This window comes from Thalassophryne amazonica, chromosome 12 (assembly GCF_902500255.1).
Source record: "Thalassophryne amazonica chromosome 12, fThaAma1.1, whole genome shotgun sequence".
Lineage (NCBI taxonomy): Eukaryota > Metazoa > Chordata > Actinopteri > Batrachoidiformes > Batrachoididae > Thalassophryne > Thalassophryne amazonica.
This window is the reverse complement of record NC_047114.1, coordinates 55,241,606-55,263,736: the sequence shown is the minus strand read 5'-3', so window position 1 is coordinate 55,263,736 and position 22,131 is coordinate 55,241,606. Positions and strand designations below refer to the sequence as shown.

At 39.7% G+C, this 22,131-nt stretch overlaps 1 protein-coding gene across 1 annotated transcript in view; it reads right to left on the bottom strand.

Moving 5' to 3' along the window:
• Positions 1-11,746: 11,746 nt before the first annotated feature.
• The window catches only part of brinp2 (bone morphogenetic protein/retinoic acid inducible neural-specific 2), a 680,262-nt gene continuing 669,877 nt past the window's right edge, over positions 11,747-22,131 (bottom strand). The window contains exon 9 of the mRNA XM_034184056.1: positions 11,747-14,194. Coding sequence (XP_034039947.1) covers positions 13,373-14,194 — 822 coding nt within the window. The 3' untranslated portion in view covers positions 11,747-13,372. The remainder of the gene's footprint in view (positions 14,195-22,131) is intronic.

Below are 22,131 nucleotides of genomic sequence, written 5' to 3'. Positions count from 1 at the left end.
TAACTCAAAAATGAATTGTTGTCATAACAACTCAGTTCCTTTAAGTGCATTTAAAGTTTTGGGGCATTTAAGTGTTGATGATGTATTTCCAGTGCATTCCATTCACTCATTTTAATTGAGTTTATGTAACAGAGGCCAGCAGGTGTCGCTGTACATATGTAGTTAGTAAACCTCACTTCCAACAGCTCAACAGAATTCTCTGGTCACAAGGCCAGAGGCCTGGGTTTTAGCCTTCTGGTTATAGAGTCCAACTTCCATGCCAGAGATGGTGAGTTCCCTTCACGAGGGGAGCAAATGGCTGGGTCATAACAACACAATGCAGAGTCAACAAGTAAAAGAAAGAATGCATAAAAAAAAAAAAAAAAAAATCTAATCCAAAATGTAATGCAAATTTTTTAGGCAGAAATTTGTCACTTTTTATTTGAAAAACATAAACTAGATTTACATAAGTTTAATTAACTACAAATTGTTAAGTTACTAAAACTTTAACAATTACATGTTTGAAAATTATGTTATTTAAGTTAGCAGCATGGTGGCTTAGTGGTTAGCACTGTTGCCTCACAGCGAGAAGATCGTGGGTTTAATTCCCGTGGCCTTTCTTTGTGGAGTTTGCATGTTCTCCCCGTGTGTGCGTGGGTTTCCTCCGGGTGCCCCGGTTTCCTCCCCCATCCAAAGACATGCGGGTTAGGTGGATTGGAGTCTTTAAATTGTCCGTAGGTGTGTGTGTGGGTGTGTCTGTGCTTGTTTGTCTGTGACAGACTAGCGTCCTGCTAGTTTTTAGATTGCTCTTGTTTTTAATCAACTTAATAATAATCATAATAATAAAAAATCTTTTCATGTTGTTATTATGGGGTTTTGCTAGTAGAATTTTGAGGGGAAAATGAATTTACTCCATTTTGGAAAAAGGATGTAACATAACAAAACGTGGAAAAAGTGAAGCGCTGTGGATACTTTCCGGATACACTGTGTGCGTATATATATATATATAATCACAACTTCTTAACCTGTACTCAAGGTTAAGAAGTTGTGATTATACTGTGTCCCCTAAAATATATGAAACTGGGGTACAACATAAACACTTGGACACGCAACATTGCAAAGGCTAACAAATGTTTTTTGTTTTGTTTTTTCCCCTCTGCTGGGTGTCTTTAAATCGCTGACAAAGAAAGTCTGATAGTGTGCATGCAAGACAAGTGAATGTGCAATGTGACCTTGTCTGTTCTTGCTTTGAGGTAATGAATGAGTTTGCTCCCCTGACTTTTTTCTTTTTTGTAAGTCCTTCCATGAAACTTTTGAGCTCAGTAAGCGTGCGGATTTCTGATTTGTCAGCCATGATGCTACCATTAGCGGCATCACGGCTCCGTTTAGCTCTGTCAAGGTCAAACACTCGCTGACTTTGCATGATGCAGTCTCTTTCCCACCTAACACTGCATCCAAGCATGACTTATTTCTTGGGATATGTTTATAATAATGTAATTTGAAACTAATTTGAAACTCCAAATCTACAGGGTTATTGATGACTGTGTCTACACGAGCACGATGCACACACAGAAGTCCGTTTCACCAATTCTCCCTCATTAATTCAAACAGTCTGATTTTCTAAACATCATAAATCACTGCAGGATGAGTGGCCCAACACCTCTCACCTTTCCTGTCTCTCCTTCTTTCTCCTTCTCTGGCAACCATATCCTCTTCATCTCACTCTGGCATCTATTCCCTCTTCGAGCTCTCTCTTTCACTCGGACTTCTTTGGGAGGTCCGGAAAGTTTTTACCACATGGTTTAAATCGTGCTCTGATGGATTGGCTGCCATCCGCTGGCCTGAAGATTAGCCCAAGGGCAAAGCCATTCCTGTTTCAGAGTGCCACGCTGAAGATGAATAACTGTTTATTAAACCAATGTGGACACACCCCTTCCCCACCTCATTATTGGGTTAAAAAAGCATCTCTCTCTCTCTCTCTCTCCCTGATGTTGTGTCTCTGTCACTGTCTCTCTCTTACACATTCTGTTTCTCTCTTGCATTCTTAGATAAACCAGCACTCTGATGTAATGTGACAGTGTGCATTTGCTTCTTGTTTGCTCCTTGACAACCCAGGAAATTGGCTTTTCATCTTACAAAAAAAAAAAAAAAACGTGTCACATATTACAAGACATTCATCTTATTATGAGGGGCTGAGAGAAACTGGAGGTTTTTGCATCCGTGTTATGGCAGCACACACTGAGTGGTGGATTCTCCTGGAGTAGCAACAGTGGAAAGATTGTGATGACCTGGTTTGGAATGATTATTTGACGAAAGTTTAATGAGAAGTACAGTGGCATATTGTGGCCACTGTGAATGAAACTTTAAACTAAAGAATAAACCTGTGTATATTTTATTGAGAAGTTCACGATGTAATGTGGAGTTGTGTCAGGAAGGGCATCTGGCGTAAAACATGTGCCAAATAAACATGCAGATCCAGCTCAGATATTTCTGTGGTGACCCCAAGTGCAAACAAGGGAGCAGCTGAAGGGACTTACTATATATATATATATATATACTCAACAAAAATATAAACACAACACTTTTGGTTTTGCTCCCATTTTGTATGAGATGAACTCAAAGATCTAAAACTTTTTCCACATACACAATATCACCATTTCCCTCAAATATTGTTCACAAACCAGTCGAAATCTGTGATAGTGAGCACTTCTCCTTTGCTGAGATAATCCATCCCACCTCACAGGTGTGCCATACGAAGATGCTGATTAGACACCATGATTAGTGCACAGGTGTGCCTTAGACTGCCCACAATAAAAGGCCACTCTGAAAGGTGCAGTTTTGTTTTATTGGGGGGGGGATACCAGTCAGTATCTGGTGTGACCACCATATGCCTCATGCAGTGCAACACATCTCCTTCGCATCATCCGTGAAGAGAACACCTCTCCAACGTGCCAAACACCAGCGAATGTGAGCATTTGCCCACTCAAGTCGGTTACGACGACGAACTGGAGTCAGGTCGAGACCCCGATGAGGACCACGAGCATGCAGATGAGCTTCCCTGAGACGGTTTCTGACAGTTTGTGCAGAAATTCTTTGGTTATGCAAACCGATTGTTTCAGCAGCTGTCCGAGTGGCTGGTCTCAGACGATCTTGGAGGTGAACATGCTGGATGTGGAGGTCCTGGGCTGGTGTGGTTACACGTGGTCTGCGGTTGTGAGGCTGGTTGGATGTACTGCCAAATTCTCTGAAACGCCTTTGGAGACGGCTCATGGTAGAGAAATGAACATTCAATACACGAGCAACAGCTCTGGTTGACATTCCTGCTGTCAGCATGCCAATTGCACGCTCCCTCAAATCTTGCGACATCTGTGGCATTGTGCTGTGTGATAAAACTGCAGCTTTCAGAGTGGCCTTTTATTGTGGGCAGTCTAAGGCACACCTGTGCACTAATCATGGTGTCTAATCAGCATCTTCGTATGGCACACCTGTGAGGTGGGATGGATTATCTCAGCAAAGGAGAAGTGCTCACTATCACAGATTTCGACTGGTTTGTGAACAATATTTGAGGGAAATGGTGATATTGTGTATGTGGAAAAAGTTTTAGATCTTTGAGTTCATCTCATACAAAATGGGAGCAAAACCAAAAGTGTTGCGTTTATATTTTTGTTGAGTGTATATATATATATATATATATATATATATATATATATATATATATATATATATATATATATATATATATATACGAGGTCTGTCCAAAAAGTATCGTACCTTTTTATTTTTTTCAAAAACTATATGGATTTGAATCACGTGTGATTGCATCAGCCAAGCTTGAACCTTCGTGCGCATGCGTGAGTTTTTCCACGCCTGTCAGTTGCGTCATTCGCCTGTGGGCAGGCTTTGAGTGAGCACTGGTCCACCCCTCCCGTCGGATTTGTTTTGTCTGAGAACTTGCTGAGAGACTGCCGCTTTGCTCCATGAAATTTTTTTCAGAAACTGTTAGAGACAGGCAGTTGGAAACCATTCGATAGATTCAGTTGGATATCGGTGAAGATTCTGTTGGCGTCACACGGATTATGGACTGTTAAAACCTTTTTAAAGACGGCCCACAGCGGCGGAGGGTGCGCGGCGCGCCGAGCGGCCATTCGACAGACTGGATCGACCAGATCATTTCTAAACTGAACGCTGTGTTGATCCGGGACATCATGTGACTACCACAGAAATGGCAACAGAGCTGGACATAGCACTTTTGCGGCACATTCCACTGTTACAGGAGATTTTGTAATGAAAGACGTGCGGAGGATTTCACGCGTCGGCACGAAGCAGCTCAGGACGCCCAGCAAAAAAAAAAAACACCTCCGTGTTGGAAACCATTCAGAAGATTCAGACGGCTTTCGATGGCTTTCAGTCGAGTGAGTATCTGAGAAATTGTGTAACAGCTGGACATGCCCCAACATGTCCTGTGAGACTTCCAAGACGGAGGTGTTTTTTTGCTGCGTGTCCTGAGCTGCTTCGTGATTCTTGCATCATCTTGATGCTAAATTCATATACAATGTACCACATATCAGAGATCCACTGACAAACCTTTTGAAGAGTAGGGACAACTAAGTGTGTGCTGGTGGTAACCAACAGTGGTGGACACAGCTAACCAGAAAGTTAGCTTCCATAGCCATAATCCGCTTACTGAAAAGTTATCTTTTATGATGCTAAACTGATAAACTGCAAAAAAAAAAAAAAAATTATCTTTATTACAGATAACTGATAACTTTTATTCAGACGCGGCCACATCAGATTACACTGTCGGCTTCTGATAAACAAGTTTCACTTTCACTTTTCGCTGCTGGGTAAATTCAAGGATCACAAACACATAAGAACGCAAGAAAATGAATGAATAAAAAAATAAACCCCCAAACACTGTCATCATCTTTCAAAAGCAGTAAAACACAGTATTAGGCGTCACAGTTTACCTCGGTATTAGATACACCGTCATTTATGAGCTAAAAAGCTGCTGCTTTTTTCCCCACACGCTTTCAACCTTGCGGCTTAAACAACTGAAATACGTCTATTAATGCATTGATTGACAGAGCAAAATACACGTAGTAAATATAAATTTTTACCTGTTAGTTTCAGTGGGATTCATCTGAATAAATAATCCACATAAAGCGTCCTTTTTAAAAAAATCCAAAACAGTGTCTAAACGTGAAGAAAAGTCCCTCTGTACACACAGCTGCGCCATGAGAGCTCCTCTCCCCCATCGAGTCTTGGCGATTAAATTACAGCCTCAAAGAAATAAAATCAAATAATGTTAAAATTAGTCTGTTTTGTTTTTGTGTCGAATACTCACTCACTGTAACGTCCAAAGTGAACCTGAACTACACTACCCACAATGCTCCTTGTGTCGACCAGCCAATCACTTTTACGCTTAATAATGATGTCATCAGCAAGCGACAGGCAGCCGGTCTGCTACAAACACACAACAGACAGACTAAAATGTTTGATTTTAGGGTTTACAAATGTTTTTGACCATTAAACTTTGCTCACTTTACCAGCAAAAAAAAATATTACTGGACTGAAAGTTATCGAGACTAAATTTATTGGAAGATGATTGGTCCAATGGTGGTTTTAAAACTTATCTAAAAAGCTAATCCGCTTGCAAATCATTAGCTTTGATAATTATCTGTTATCGGATTAGTTGAACTGTGCCTACCACTGGTAATCAAGCACATTTGGGATGCCACAGGTTTCAGTTACATGGGTCTAATGACAAATAAATGGCAAACTAACTGCATTTTCACGTCATTTTTACATCTAAAGTAGATACTCAAAGCCCTTTCCAATGATGCCCAACATTCACTCATTCATGCACAGCCTCACACATCAGTGTCAGTGTGCTCCCATGGAACAAGCTCAAATCCATAATGGGAGCAACTTCAGAATTAAGAGCCTTGCCCAAGCGTCTTTCGTGATGTTATGATTTGCCAGGGATTTGAACCAAGGATCCTCTCAGTTGAAGCCCACCGCTTTAACCATAATAGATTAAAATCCATCCATTTTCTATACCTGCTTACAATTAACAGTCATGGGCAGAGGTTAGAATGGAATGACAAATTTGTTTAAAGAAGAATTCTGGGTAATTATACCTATTTTTAGATTGTTCAGAGGTTATCATTTTACTTGGGCCAAAAATTAATTTAATAGGCATATTATTTATGGGGAACAGAAACACCTCATTAATAAGCAGAAGCTAACCAGCTACTTGTTTTTGGATGGGGCAAAATGTACAGCAGAGTAAAGTGCTTCTTGTCACCAATAAACAGGCAAAAACCTCATAAATATCTGGTTGCACAGACCTTGGAGCTAAATGTGTGCAGGTTTATCTCACTAAATAAAGAAATAATTTACTTTGGTTTGAAAGATACAATAGATTTTTACAGTTTTGCATAGCATTATAACAGAAAACCCTGGTGCTAATGTTATCTTAAAAAGTTAACTTGTTGTGAGGTTATAGATTAATTTTTAAGGTTTAATTAATTTCTCTCTGTAATATCACAGATTATTCATGTTTACTTGATTAAAACTGGGTGACTCTCTGCACTTAAATAATTATCTTGCTGCCCATCTTTTGTCCTCATTAAAGATAAAACAACATCCAATTTGTCCATGTTAATGCGGTAGGCATTAAAAGTTGAACATTTTTAACTTTTAAGAACAAGTGACATTGTGGTGCACAGTTGTCACACTCACACCCACTGGTGGCATTATTTTTCCACCAACTTCTCACTGAACATACAGTTTACTGTCTACTTACAGCCAAGGTGTGAAGCATGGATCTCATCAAATCTGCTAACGTTTGAATGCTAGAGTGATGCTAGAAATCGACAGATGACACATTGCAAAGAGAAACTCTGCTGTTACTTTATAAAGTGTGGCAGCAGCGCTTGAAACAATAGCAGCACCTCATATAGCACAGCAGTGCTGCTGTGCTATAACACTGGCAACACAATTTTTCTTGCATGGAGCTTTTCAAAGGATTTTGGGTCATTTTGAGGCACTGAATTCGAATCTAGTGTTAGTTTTTGCCAATCACATCACATTTTTGAGATATGACTTTTTTAAATGATATTTATTGCACACAAAATATTCCTGTTAAGAAACTAATGCTGTTACAGTCAAACATATGTTTAGAAATAACATTTCGTAACCTAACTACTTTTCTGGAAACAGCTTTTCTAAGCTTGTTATGGTGTCAGATCAGTGACAAACCCCACTACACGTTAATATCTACATGTGAACGCATTTTTTTGCGCGGGTGGGGTTTTGTCACTGATCTGACCCCATAGTTTGCGGCTACTTCTCGTATCAAGCATTGAAGCAAAAGCTGCAGTTTTGCACACCTCTTCGGCGCCATAAACAATATTACAGCTCTTTGTTCACATTTTGCGAACCTGGTTTAAAAGCTATGCTTTTGAAGCTGCTTTTGTGCATGATTAGTGGCATCAAACTCATGAGTGAATGACAACTTTTGTGTAATCCATCAAGTCCATTCGCCCTATTGAGATATCCCATAATCCCGTGTGCGCCAGAGAGTTGCTGTAGTTTAAACAACATAAAGAAACCACACAATGACAATTGCTAATGAACATTATGCAACCAAAAATGTAATTTTTGATGCTTTTCATCACATTAATAAGAGACTGCTACATGAGACCCTGAAACTTGGTAAAATAAATATTCCAAATAATCGATGTCTACTACATTTAATCTGCGTGGATCTTCATAAACACAAACCGAATTTCAAATGTTTTAGATATACTCCTCTGGAACAAACAGGACAAAGAGTGTTGTAAAGGACAATAAGCAGGGCATTAAAGAGCAAACTTCACTTTCCCTCAGAATGACATGAACAGGAAATGATCATAGCTCACAATGATTCCTATTAAAAATAACGGAGAAACAATCTGAGCTCCTCGTATGTTTACATAAAACAAGCACAATAACAACAAACCCAGATAATATATTCATGAAAGGTTTAGGCACAATATACAAAGGGTTTTATGTTGCAATGTTAATGTTGTTGTCCGTGTGCAGCGGTTAAAGTGCAGCCTGATCAGAAGAGCTGGGTATCAATTCAAATTTCAATAATCGATTTGATTCTGATTCTTAAGATTCAGAATCGATTATTTCGATCCGATATCGATTTGGGTTAGTGTTATTAAAACCGTTTTTTTTTTTGTTTTTTTTTTTAGCTGTTACATGATTGTCTAGTTATGCAACATATTAATACTACTTCACAAAATTTGGCTCTCAAAAAGCAAGTGTTTCAGAGAGTTATAAATGTTCTGAGGGATAATGGTCCAGGTCTCCCTACAAAACTCACACCTGTCATTTTATGTTTTATTTCAAATTATATCAATTTTCTCTGTCCTGCAACTGTGGAAGTATTCACCACCCCACAGTGTTCGTCTTGTTCAGTCCCCTTGGACTGCGGGTGTCTTATTTTGTGGACAGGCTAACACCAGCTGAGACATTTTGTGACTTGAGTAAAAATGGAAACATTCATAAGATTATCTTCAGACCTGAAACATTTGAAAAAGAAAAAAAAAAACATACCTCCTTCACACAGGAGTCACTGAGTGTGACATAGTAAGGTGGAGAGGAACACACATACCTCCCTCTGGCGGGGGGATCATTTATATATGTAATCTCCCTCTCACCCGACCGGGTAGAGTGGTATGTGTGTTCCTGAACCTCGGGCCCTCTAACAGAGGCCTGTTAGTTTGAGGGTTCAGCATAGCTGTTCCTAGGACTGCACTCTTCTGGAAAGAGACCTCTGATGTTGTGCATGGGATTTGTTGGAGCCACTCTTCCAATTTGGAGCTTGCAGCTCCTAGTGCTCTTATTACCACTTGGACCACTTTGGACTTTACCTCCCACATCTGCTCCAGTTGCTACTTCAGTCCTTGGTACTTCTCAGTTTTCTCATGCTCCTTCTTTCTGATGTTGTCAGCTGGGGTTGTGTACATTATATATATATATATATATACATACATGCTTGCTTACTTACTTACTTGCTTATGGCAGTCCATCATTGTTGATGATGACATCACTCCATCACTATTCACTTCTGGTGTGTTCTTCTATGGCTGACCAAGCCAACGGGCAGCAAACACATGTCAGCACACATCACAGACGTAAGTTCTTGACAAACACAGCTATCTCCACCTGCACCTATTCTCAGCTAGTTCTTCCAGCCTTCTTGGCTCAGTGTCACAGTCCTTCAAGTTTGTCTTCAGTTGGTCTTTATACCGCTTGTGCTGACCTCCTACAGAACGCTTGCCTTTTCTAGAGTTCTCCCTACAATACCTGTCTAGGTAGACCACTAGGCGGCATGCATATTGTATGTCCCACCCATTTGAGCTGCCTCTCTAAGAGTAGAGTTTCAAGAGGTTTGATCTTAGCCCGATGTTGAATCTCTGTGTGTGGTATCTTGTGCCACCACTTCAGCCCAAGTATTTGTTGGAGGCAACGGATATGGAAGTGTTCGAGGGTGCAAATGTGGCATCTGTATTGGGTCCATGTTTCACTGGCATAGAGGAAGATTGACAAGCAGACAGCACGGTAGACAGAAACTTTGATCTATAATATATCTGTATATTAAAAGTCCAGGGATCTCTGTGTACGTCTATGCATGCATGCGTGCATGTATATATGGCTTTGATCATGGACAAACTAGGGAGAGCTGACATTTGCCATTTGGTATGCTTATGTATTTTGACTCAGAGATGAACACTGTGAAAATGGGAAGTTGATAGGACTAATATTTTGGAGTAATTAAGGATATTAGATACAACGGTGAGCAATGGACATCGATAATTACAAATTCTGGACTCACACACCATTCCAGCAGGGGGCGATAAATCATCTATATAGTGGCCTGTGTGTACATGTATGCATGCGTATAAGTTTAATCACAGACAAAATGGGGAGAGCTGACATTTGCCATTTGGTATGCTTATGCATTTTGGGTCAAGGATGAACGCTGCCAAAACAGAATATTGATAGGACAAATATTTTTGGAGAAACTACGGATATTATGTAACAACAGTCAACAATGGACATTGATACTTACATTCTGGACTCACACGCCATTCCAAATCATTAAAGAAACTTTGTATAATTTATTACCACCCTTGAAAAATATCAGCTACACTATTTTATAAACACTACCCAAGCTAGGATCACCACGGACACGTGCTAGTGTGTGTATATTTTCCAGATGCATTGTGACATTGTGGAGCACAGTTGCCACACTCACACCCACAGGTGAGATTATTTTTCCTCCAACTTCTCACTGAACATACAGTTTGCTGTCTACTTACAGCCAAGGTGTGAAGCATAGTGATGTGCTGATGTGCAGTCTGTCAAGTCTTAATCAGTCACCTAAAACCTTAGCTAACATGATCATGGGCGTAGGTGAGTTTCTTTTGTCCCACCCAGGTTGCACCGCTCTTGCCCACATTTATGGTTTGACTGGGAGTTCCATGGAGCCAGGTACTGCCAAGATTGCAACAGCCATAACCAATCCATTTGAGCTTCAAACCTGTTCTTCAGAAAACCTGTGCCATCACAGTGGTTTGGTCCATTGTATACACACTCACCACCCACTATTTTAAGGAACACCTTGCTAGTACCGGATTGGACCCCCTTTTGCTTTCAGAACTGCTTTAATTCGTCATGGCATAGATTCAACAAGGTGTTGGAAACATTCCTCAGAGATGTTGACCCATACTGATGTGATAGTAACACAGTCGCCCATTCAACCAGTCTGCCCATTCTCCTCTGACCTCTAACAGCAACAAGGCATTTTTGTCCACACAACTGCCACTCACCAGATATGTTCTCTTTTGCAGACCATTCTTAGTAAACCCTAGAGATGGTTGTGCATGAAATCCCAGTAGATCAACAGTTTCTGAAATACTCAGAGCAGCCCATCTCGCACCAATGACCATGCCACTTTCAGAAATATTTACAGTGAGGAAGATAAGTATTTGAACACCCTGTGGTTTTGCAAGTTCTCCCACTTAGAAATCATGGAGGAGTCTGAAATTTTCATCTTAGGTGCATGTCCACAGTGGGATATATATATATATATATATATATATATATATATATATATATATATATATATATATATATATATATATATATATATATATATGCTCCTCCATGTTGAAAGGAGCTGGGGGAGGTGTGTGTGGATCGGGAGGTCTGGCAGCTTTGCTTGAGCTGCTGCCCCCGTGACCCGACCTAGGATAAGTGGAAGAAAATGGATATATATATATATATATATATATATATATATATATATATATATATATATATATATATATGCTTCAATGAACAGTTGAACATGTACCTATTGAAGAAATAGACTGACGAATGTCACATCTTGGATCTTTCGGCAATCTACTGACAAATCATTCTGGCATGATAAAGTGTGCACATTTACCTATCTAGTTGTTCCGAAAGGTACTTCTAATTAGTTTTGTGCCCCACCATACATTCCAAAAGCACAACCCTTGCTACTAAAATACTGACCTTGTGAAAGTAGGATTTTTTTTTTCTTTTAATAGTACTTTTTCCCCCTTATATTGAGACTTTTTTCCTCATATCACAGATTCCTTTTTTCAAATGTAGTAGTTATTTAATTGTACCAGTGATGGGTAAAATACAATGGAATTACTGAAACAAAGAAAAGGATTCTGTCTTGATAAATCACTTTTTTACTTAAGCAAGCTGAGCACAGAAAGAACTGCCAAAACTGACATATAAGGTTATTGACTTTCCCTGTGAATTTAGTGACGTAAATGTAAAATCATAACAAGTATCATCCTGGTGATTTTGCAGCATTCTTCATTATCATCACTGCCCTGCAGAAACCTTGTATAGCTCCAGTCGCCATGGGAACTGACGGCTGACCTTGGGCCACATGTAAAAACAAACAAAATTAAAATAAACAAATAAGAACCTGTTTCATTGCCCTGAGACAAAGCCAAACCATATGAAAACCACAAGCAAATTAATCACGTTTTGTTGACTTCAAGAAAGTGGTCAAATTGGCATTAAAAGGGTTTTGCAGAACATTTACAATGTGAAAGTACTGGTGTGCACTATGAATAGTGACTTAAACATTTCACAACACCAAGTCCAAACAAAGATCTGCAGAAATTGTGATTGGCATTTACACATAAAAGCTACATTACCACATGTTCTTGAGAATGTGTTTGCGGCCTTGTCTTGGTAGAAAGATTGAAATATAAAAACCAATACAGCCTTCGCTGTGAAAAAACAAACACAGAAACATAATGTGCTTCTTATCTGAACACTGACTCTCCATATAAGGCATGAGTTTGATAAAAACTTTTTTTTTTTTTTTTGGTCTTTGCACTTGGTTATCTAAAAAGCAATGTGCACTTATTGACACCTTGGGTTAGATGGAGCATTATTTACAAGCGCCATATCCGCACACGTTTTTGTTACCACATCAGATTTTTTAAGATTTAACTCAAAAATATGTCAACATTTAAGATATTTTGCCATTCAGTTCGATGTGCTCTCCTTCTTTTGGTATTGTCACACCACCAAGGACAGAATATCACTAACAGGCTTTGCACTCCATGTTAAGCATAAATACTTAATCGTACAAGTTTTCAAATGCCGGATAAAATAGAAGGCAGGGATTCAAAAGAGATATTTAAAGGCGGAAACAGGTATCAGGATTATCAAATTTTAAACTGTTAAGCATAACATAATTCATTCACCACGTATATATAATAATATCCCATTTCTCTCTCTCTCTCAGAGATCGTCCACAAACAAAATAAGGTCTGCAAAGTGGATATCCTCATCCAATAACACACTTCTAAAATCATCTCAAGAGTTCCTCTTCATGTATTACAACCACCTCTATATTTGCAAGGCATTCATCTTAGGTATACTTGATGATGTTGGCTTCATGAGTTTCCAGATCCTCTTTGCTCAGTCAAATCATACTGTTTGTACACACTTTCTGTAAAAAGCAGGGCAGTAACAGGAAAATAACTCTCCAAGCTTGGACAGCAGACATTTGCAGGTCTTGTTCTCCTGAACGTCCCCAACGTGACTGTGCTGCTAAGAGAAAAGCTTTGTACAAACTTGACGCAGTGCACATACTGTGAAACCTCTTGAGAGGAACCATTAGAAAATCCCAACAGTAAGATCAGAGTTGGATGTTCATTAAATCCAGATGATTAGGGTCCAAAACGTCAACTTACTAGGACTTTCTGAGCTCAGTCTGACTTTGTCCCATTTGTTCAAGCATTCATGCCTGAATGTGACTTCTGAGCTGAGTTAGCTAGCTGCACAACTGAGCAAGCTCAAGTTCAGGAGTGGCATTAGGAAGCTTGGAGTTGAACATCTGCAGAGAATCCTTGATACGTGCCACTTCACCAGCTGACAACTTGAGCCGATGGCGCAGCAGACAGGAAAACAGGTCCAATGGCTGTGGGGCTGGTGGTGACAGCCGGTTAACCCGGTCCCTCATCTCCAAAAGCATCTGGAAGGCAGCATCCTGGGTGCCCTGGGTGTAGGGGTAGTCCAGTTGCAGAATTAAGTCTTTGATTCCCTCAGGGTCAAAGTGCATGCTGTATCCAAACACTTTCAGTGTGTTGATCTTCATGTACCCCAGGTTGGACGTCTGGTCATCCAGATCTAATGGCTCATAAAACAGTGTTTCATTCACCGTTGGGTCATCTGTCACAATGCGGCTTCTCAGGTAGATGTGCACTGTTTCAAAGAAGGACTTCCACTTGCTTCCCAGTGAAAGCGTCCAGTTGTAACACTGCGCCATGACAACAGCATCGAGTCGAGTTCTCTCCCAGTCTGGGAAGTCAGGCTGGTTGACTGGCATGAACCAACTCTCTGAGTGACTCCCTCCAAAAGGATTCACATAAACTGCAGGCACAGGCTCCAGGGTGGAATTCTTTGTTGAACAAATCTGGAAGGAAATGCCCATCAGCATGTGGATGAGATTGGACTTATTTTTGTTACTTTTCAGCGTCAGTAACATTCTTTTCCTCCAGGCAGGATTGAACCAACTCCCCAGACGGACATCGTTGCTAATGTAAATTGCATGGACTTCTATCCTGCTGTCCAGACGCTGGAGCAAGTACTTGACCTGCAGATGGAATAACAAATTGTGAAACAGTGCTTCAACAGCTATAAAGAGAGTAGAACATAAACACGTATACATGTGATTTGTACATTAGGAAAAATAGCACTGCAGGGGGTAACTCAATATACCAATACTCAAAAGTACCCCAGTAACTGCACAATATTGCATTATATGCATTATAAACCTACTTTATTTTAGGATCAACCTTTTAAAATATCAGTGCTTGCTGCTGTATTTTCTGGAAGCTTCATGGTCAGTTCTCCATATTGCACACTGCCAAAATTCAGCCCAGAATGCATTCACTTTTGGTCGTTTTCATGATGTGAAGGCTTTTATGTCACAGCGCCTTCAGGAACACGACAGCATCACAACTGGAAAAAAAAAATTGAGCTGAAAGAGGTGAGGTGGAAAATGATGCAGGGAGCTGATAAGTCGTGCAGAGAAAGCAACGCAAATTTATCTGATTTTGGAACAGTGAGGCCATGACGACTCGGAGAGAAAGAGGTGGTGAGTGACTACAGCAAGAGGTGGTGAGTGACTACAGCAAGTTCTCCAATCACAGCCACATAAGCCCAGGCTCGGACTGATAATCTGTGATTTTGGGCATTTGCCTGGTGGGCCGCTGCAAGTTTAGACGTGCGTGGGCTGGCCTTCCCATATTTATAGAGATTATGGAAATATACAGTGTTCTCGAACCGCGCGCTGCTGTCAACACGAGGAAAGTCCGTGACCGGTGAACCTACAGCATTTAATCGGCGCAGCTGCAGAGCCACTTCCTGAATTTGTGTCAAAATAAAAGTTCTGTAGTGTTTCATACACGGCACAGTCTTATTCTAGGTTTCAGTTTTGTTTCCGTTTGATCACATAACGGAGACTTACATCGAGCACAATGATTGACATGACCAACAGCCAATGACAATGGAGAAGCATACAGGGTGGCCAATCAGATTGCAGGAAGAGCAGGCGGCCGCTCCCGCCCCTGTGAATGGATTGAGTCCTCGGCGCCTGGACTTCTCTCCGCTCTTCTACTGATACAAGGTTGGAATCGTTTCTTTTATCTTAATTAACTGTGCTTTACTTTTGTTAATCTTTAAATGCAACAGCTACGGACTTCAGCTCCTTAATTTGCTGCTGTGTGAATGTCTCTCTCTCTCTCTCTCTCTCTCACTCTCTCACTCACTCACTCACTCACTCACACACACACTTTGGAGACACAAAAACTTTTTTCTGCTTGTGTGCATTTGCTTCCGTTTTGTCAGACCTGGCACCAGAAAAAGGGGGCGATGAGTTTATCATAGGGGGCGGGGTGCCCCCCCCCCAAAAAAAAATAGTGCACACCGGAGGAGACGTGTGCTCCTGGAAAGCTTGTGTATTTACGGTGCACCGTTGTAAGAGACTGACCAAGAGTGAAGAGTGATGACAGTATTTTTTTTAATTATTATTTGAACATATAGACCCTCGGTCAAGTGATCTCCTTCATACCACAGAGCCGGTGTTCTGTCGAGATGAGGTGCGCCAACTTTCGACACTCTGAGCTGTGATGTACTTTGGCATTGGCCAATAGGAACGACGCGTCGGGCCAAAACACGGAAGACTCGTGGCAGAAACCACTGATCTCTACAAAGTGGATTGGACCAATCCAATTGGTGCAGAAACCACTGATCTGTACAAAACATTAACGTGTGACAGGACTGCTCATTTAGAGAGCAGTTTTCTGAAGAAAAATCATTGGAAATGTTTTTATGTTGTTGTTACCTCAAAATTTCTGATTACTGTTAAAAAGGTTTAGGTAGGTTTAGGTAACACTTGTAATTAAAATAGGTAAATAAATCAATAAATGGTTCTTTAGAAACCTTTCATCTGTATTAAAACCACCTGTTATTTCAGATTAGATAATTTCTTGTTTAACATAAGGAACCTCAGACATTTATTTTTAGACAAATAAAATAACATGGAAACTTGTATATTTTTTGAAGTCTGGTAGATTATTTATATCTTATTTCAACCAGAAAAACAAACACTAAATAAATACAAGTGTTTATTATAAATGCAAAAGGAATTAATTTAACAATGACTGCAGTGTGATTGTAAAGTAGGATTTCTGTGACATAAACCTCATGATGTTTTATATATATATATATATATATATTAAACTTGTAATTTCGTCAAAATATGTAATTGCCTTTAATGTTATCAGGACGCCCCCTCGTGGCGCCGGGTCCGCGTTTTGTACTATGATCAAGGTGAAATGACAGTGAAAGTGTGTGTTTAGGTGTGTGTTCATGGTGTTTAGGTGTATAGTATTTGTTCATTGGGGGTTCGGTATGGACGGGTTGGTGTGCGTGTTTGGGGGTGGATTCGTCGGGCCAATGGTGGGCTGGTCCAGAGGAAAAATGCCAGGGCCGAAATTTGTTCCCAGTCCGACCCTGCATAAGCCTGTAACTTCTACTGGGTTGTCTTGGTGGCCTTCCTCACTCTTCTCCTTGCACAGTTAGTCTTTGAGAAGTGTTTACTTCATGCAGATTTACCATAGAGTGCCATACTGTTTGTATTTCTTCATAATTGATGTAAATGAAGTCCAAGACATATTCAGTGGCAGCTTTACCATCAGAGAAAATAAAGAGCCTCATCCACAACTACCACAAAAGATTCCAAGCTGTCATTGATGTTAAAGGGAGCAATACACGGTATTAAAGCTGGGGTATGTAAACGGTTGATCCGGGTAACTTGGATAGTTTATGTTGTCATTATGATTTAAAAAGAGTAAACGCAGTTGTTTGACAATAAATGGTCTCACTCAACCAGAGTGAACAAAAAAAAGTTTTTGTGTTATAATTCATATTCTCTGACAAATTGCCAAACAAAAAAAATCAAAAATTCTGCCAGAGTATGTAAACCTTTGAGCACAAGCGTTGCCAGAATCAGCACTGCTACTGCTGCCAACATGGTGACACCCAGATATGGTTTTCATATCGGCTGCTCCAGGTCTCCAAAGAAAACCAATGGGCCTATGTCATGCACGGTTTGTGCAGTATATATACAGTCTTTGGTGTATATGTGTTAGCACTCGCTTTCTGACCACTGCACAGGTGATGCAACTGGATTTGGGAATACGGCTGATTGCAAATATTGGCAAATTAAGGCAATAATAATAATGGTGTGCCTCTATGTTGGTTCTTATGTCACAATGTGCAATATGGAGAATTTAGTTTGTGCACAGACCACGGAACATGTAAGTCATGGGTTGGTGGTAGAATGACCTTCTACTCTTTGTTGTGCTTTCCTCTCATCAGTTTACAACGAAAACTTCAATCCAAGATGGCTTTCATCAAGATATTAATGTAAAATGCTGCAGCTCTGCACTTTGTTTTGGTGAGTGAAAGCTAAAAGTGTAAGGTGACTGTCAGCATTTTAATATTAAAGCAGCAGTAAATGTTTTGATTTAAACAGCGATGATATAATACTGTTGTGTTTACTCTGGTTCTTTAGTAATGGCTGCACCTGTGAGAAATAGTGGTAGTGCTTGCTACAGCCACAATTTAACACTTATGAAGGAGCATAATTTGTTGTGAAACACTACAGAGATCTCACCGAATAGCTTAGTAACCACTTAAAAGCTGCATGGGGGGGTAATGAGTGACAAGTACAGTTTTTATGTATTTAATATATGGATTCACAGGATTCTACAAAAACTAACAAAATAAAAAACTGAAAAACCTGAATGTGTGTGAATTACTTTTTATGTGCTGCTTTTTCTGTTCATATAAAATGATGATCTAAAAAACATCAAGTTCCCTGTTTTGCTCTCTAATACAGCATTTTAGTATTTTTATGTTAGATTGTTAATTTTCTGTATCATTGATTTTGGGATACTTCAACTGTATCCTTATTGAAGTTAGTATCTTGGTATTGTGACACTTTTTGTATTGGTACTAAAGTTACTCTTATCTTACTACTGGTTAAACTTCAAATTAATGTGTTGCCAGGTTTCTTGATGCAACAAAATAAGATTTAATGTAGACTGGACACAGCGCACTCAGATAGTTTAGTGTTCATTCTCCTAACCATAGTTCCTCAAGCAGCATCCTCCACTTTTTGGCCAACACCCTAAAATTGCATCTTTATTTATTTACTTTTTCATTTCCTCCAAAACTGAGGTCATGTGATCACTGGAACACATCTGCACCAGTATATTTAATACATTTGAAAGGAATGCCTTTTTGAGATTTATTGGTAATAATAATAATAATAATAATAATAAAAACAAAAGAGACTGTTATTATGTGCTCTTTGAGTGGCCTCAAGTTTTACACACTACAACTGCACAAAACAAAGTTTAACAGCAATAAAATTGACTTTACAAAAACCCTTAAGAGCGAACTGAAGGTTTTTGGAAAGAAAAGATTTACAAAAAACAGTTGAAATCATTGCATAACTCAAACTAGATATTCACCGAAGTCAGGTTTCATGAGGACCCCTTCAGACATAGTGCGAAGTTTGGTCGAATATGGTGAAACAGCGTGAAACAGTTCGAATTAGTGCACCACGAAACATGACGCAGACGGGCAGGTGTGCACGATCCTGGTGCAAGGGTTCATGCATGCAACGGTGTCGTTTGAGCAGGAACACAGTGCGAGGTGCACCACATTGCGCCGCTGATGTGGAATAAATAAAAAATAAAAACCAGCTGGTACCTGTGGAACCATAAACGCACCGCTGATGTGGATTAAATAAAAAATAAAAACCAGCTGGTACCTGTGGAACCACATCACACATGTGGAATAAATAAATAAATTAAAAATAAATTAAAAAACATACCACCCCTTTACTGATTGCCAGCCTGAAACTTTACCACTGAGCTACCATCACTGACCTGTAAATGGTGTGGGGGAAAATGCCTGAAATCAACAAAGAGATGGACGTATTTAAAAAAAACAAAAAAAAAAAAAAACACAGCATTTTATGTTGAATCCCTCTCATCAACCGTGCAAAACAAATATGATCCATCTGTTCCTCTGTAGATGACCCATGGTCACAGACATACAGTCATGAAATGCCATGAATGAGAAGTAGTTCGCTCTTCTCATGTCCACATCTGCTGGTGCGTGTCCAGCCAGCCCGTGCCCATGTCCTGCTTGATACGCGTGTCTTGTGGACAACACACCAGAACTGACACCGTGTCATATGGAACAGAGCTCACGTGGGTGACGTGAAAGTCAGATTGCCCACTGCATGTTATGATCTGACAGTCTGTTTCAACCTGGGGGCAGCCTATCAATGGGCTGCAGCAAGAGAGCGTGCGCACACTGCAGCCCACAACATATGTCGCCACAGCGATATATGTTTTTATTTATGTCCATGTGATGACAGCAAGCACACACACACACACGTCACAGTGGGCACTTGTTAGTCCATGTCTGTCCAAACGCAGTATGTGTTGTCCAGCTGGGATGTCCAGAATGACAGGTCTCCACAGCCGCTTCAGTGGGTGGCCACACCTCCTGTCAGTTCAGCGCACACACCAAAGCTGGGTGGCCACACCTCCTGTCAGTTCAGCACACACACCAAAGCTGGGCGGCCACACCTCCTGTCAGTTCAGCGCACACACCAAAGCCATACTCGTGGGGACTTAGACAAATTTCACTGCCAGCATGGCTAGGGATGGGTATTGATAAGATTTTATCGATGCTGATTCCTCATTGATTCCCTTATTGATATCTCTTGTGCATTTTCTGTGTACTAAAAGTAGGCTTTACAGGTTTTCTATGTCAACAACATTTTAAATTAGTCATTGTATCCTTGATCTCTGGACATAAATAAAAATTAATAAAATCTGTAGTTTTTGTAAAAAGCATTTCCTTTCAGACATTTTGACATGAATGTCTCACCATACCTCTGAGCTGAGCTCAGCTGGCTGCTGCACGTCAGCACAGGACGTCTTATTTTGGGAGGAAAAAGCGTTTTGATCGATTGCAATTTGTTGTATTAGAACATTTGGAAAGAGGTGTCATTTGATTTAAACAGTGTTTTGCTTTGAATTTATTAATCCTGACTGGACTCTATCATTCTAACTTGATTCAGCAGACAGCAGGGCAGAGTTTGGACCTGTGTGAACAGAATGGAGGACGATTCTCATTTCTTTCTTGCAACAAGACAGCAGTCCCAGTTAGTGGCTTTAATCCGCACAAAAGTGACTCACAATTGACATATTCAGGGATGAAAGTGGTGAAAAACAAAAAAAAGCTGAAACCCAAAATTACCCCCCAACACCACCCGCACAAAATTTTTGGAATTCTAGAATCTCTGAATACATTAAAAGACAATAAAATGCAGTGAGTGCAACATCCATTTGGTGAGAAAAAAAAAAAAAAAACAACTTTCCTTATTCATATTCATTCCAGTAGTATTCTGCCCTGACTAGGATGCAGCAGTTTTCTGGCTTGGCAGATAGTTCTGGAGGAAATCACTGAAGAAATTAACAAATTGAAAATATGGTTTGACCAAAACAATTTGTCATGAAACTTAAATAAAACAGGGATGAAGTGGAGGTGTAAGAGTCACTAGGTGTTCACAGGAAACAGTTATTTATTTCTATATGCATTTATTTATTTTCATTGTTAGTTGGTTTTATCTTTTCTCATGTGTTTTGTTTCATCAGGTTCTTTTTGTCTCTTTCTCTAAAATTGTATTATAGCATTATTAGTTATTATGAGTTATTATTACTATTATTGTTGTTCCTGTTATTATTATTAATATATGAATAAAAAATAAATAAATAAAAAAATACAATTTGACTCTTTTACGACAACGAACGCTGAGCCATTAATTATTATACAGAAAACAAATGCACACAAATGTGCTGAGATGCAAACAGCTTAATGCTAACTTTAACATTGAAAACGCCATAAACATACTAATGCGTTAGCATCTGTCCCGTTTTTAAGTTATAAAACACATATATCAACTGTTTCAGAAGACCATAGCAGGTTGGTTTAACATAAAAAAGGTAAATATTACTCACAGACATATGCTCTTTAGGGTTTTAGTGGGGAAAAATTAAGATAAAGCAAAATAAAACAATGAACCAACAAAGCAGCAGATTGAAGCACTGGTTCGATCTGCGAATCACTGCTGCAATTGGTTCAAGTTTCAAAGCAAAGCTGCACTGCAGAATAGTTGAGTACAGACCCGCTGCAGGGTCTGTAATCAGTGTAGAGAAATGATCATTTTCCTGACAAACACCCCCCAAAACAACGGCCACTCTGAAGGACCGATAAGGGAATCGTTGAGCAAAAAGGTTATTGATGTCGGTGGATCGAATCATTTCTTAATGATACCCGAAAGGAACCGGTTCTTGATACCCATCCCTAAGCACAACAGTGATTGTCTGCAGTTTGTTGTGGTGCCAAACGTGTGAATGGCCACACATTTTTAGTTTTAACTGCCGTTCTTAAGGTACTTCATTGTGACATTGACATAATTGCATTCTTCATCTACAATTATCATTGCATAACAAATCAGCGATCTTGATCAATGAACAAAGGCAAGAAAAGGATTAACAGAAGCTTGGCAAGGAGGTTGCTTCCATTGCTGTTTTTCTTTCTGTCTTGCTTTGATTCTGTAATTAGGATTAAAGCAATTTGTCCTTGTCTCAAGGCGTACCTCTCCAAGTATGATATTTATTAGAGAGAGAGAAAAAAAAAAGAAAAACTAAAAATATTTTGTTGCAGGTTGGGATCAGCACCAAAACTTCAATTTATCCATGACTCAATCAAGAACCATTTCCAGACACAATGTCATCCAAATAACCTCTTTTTCAGATGGAGTGTTCACATGACCAGGATCTTCCTCTGTCAGTTGGTGGAGGTATCTCAACTTCACAGGTGTTGAGAGGTACACTTTGGATTACATGAGGTTAACTGTTTATGCTTCTTTTCATC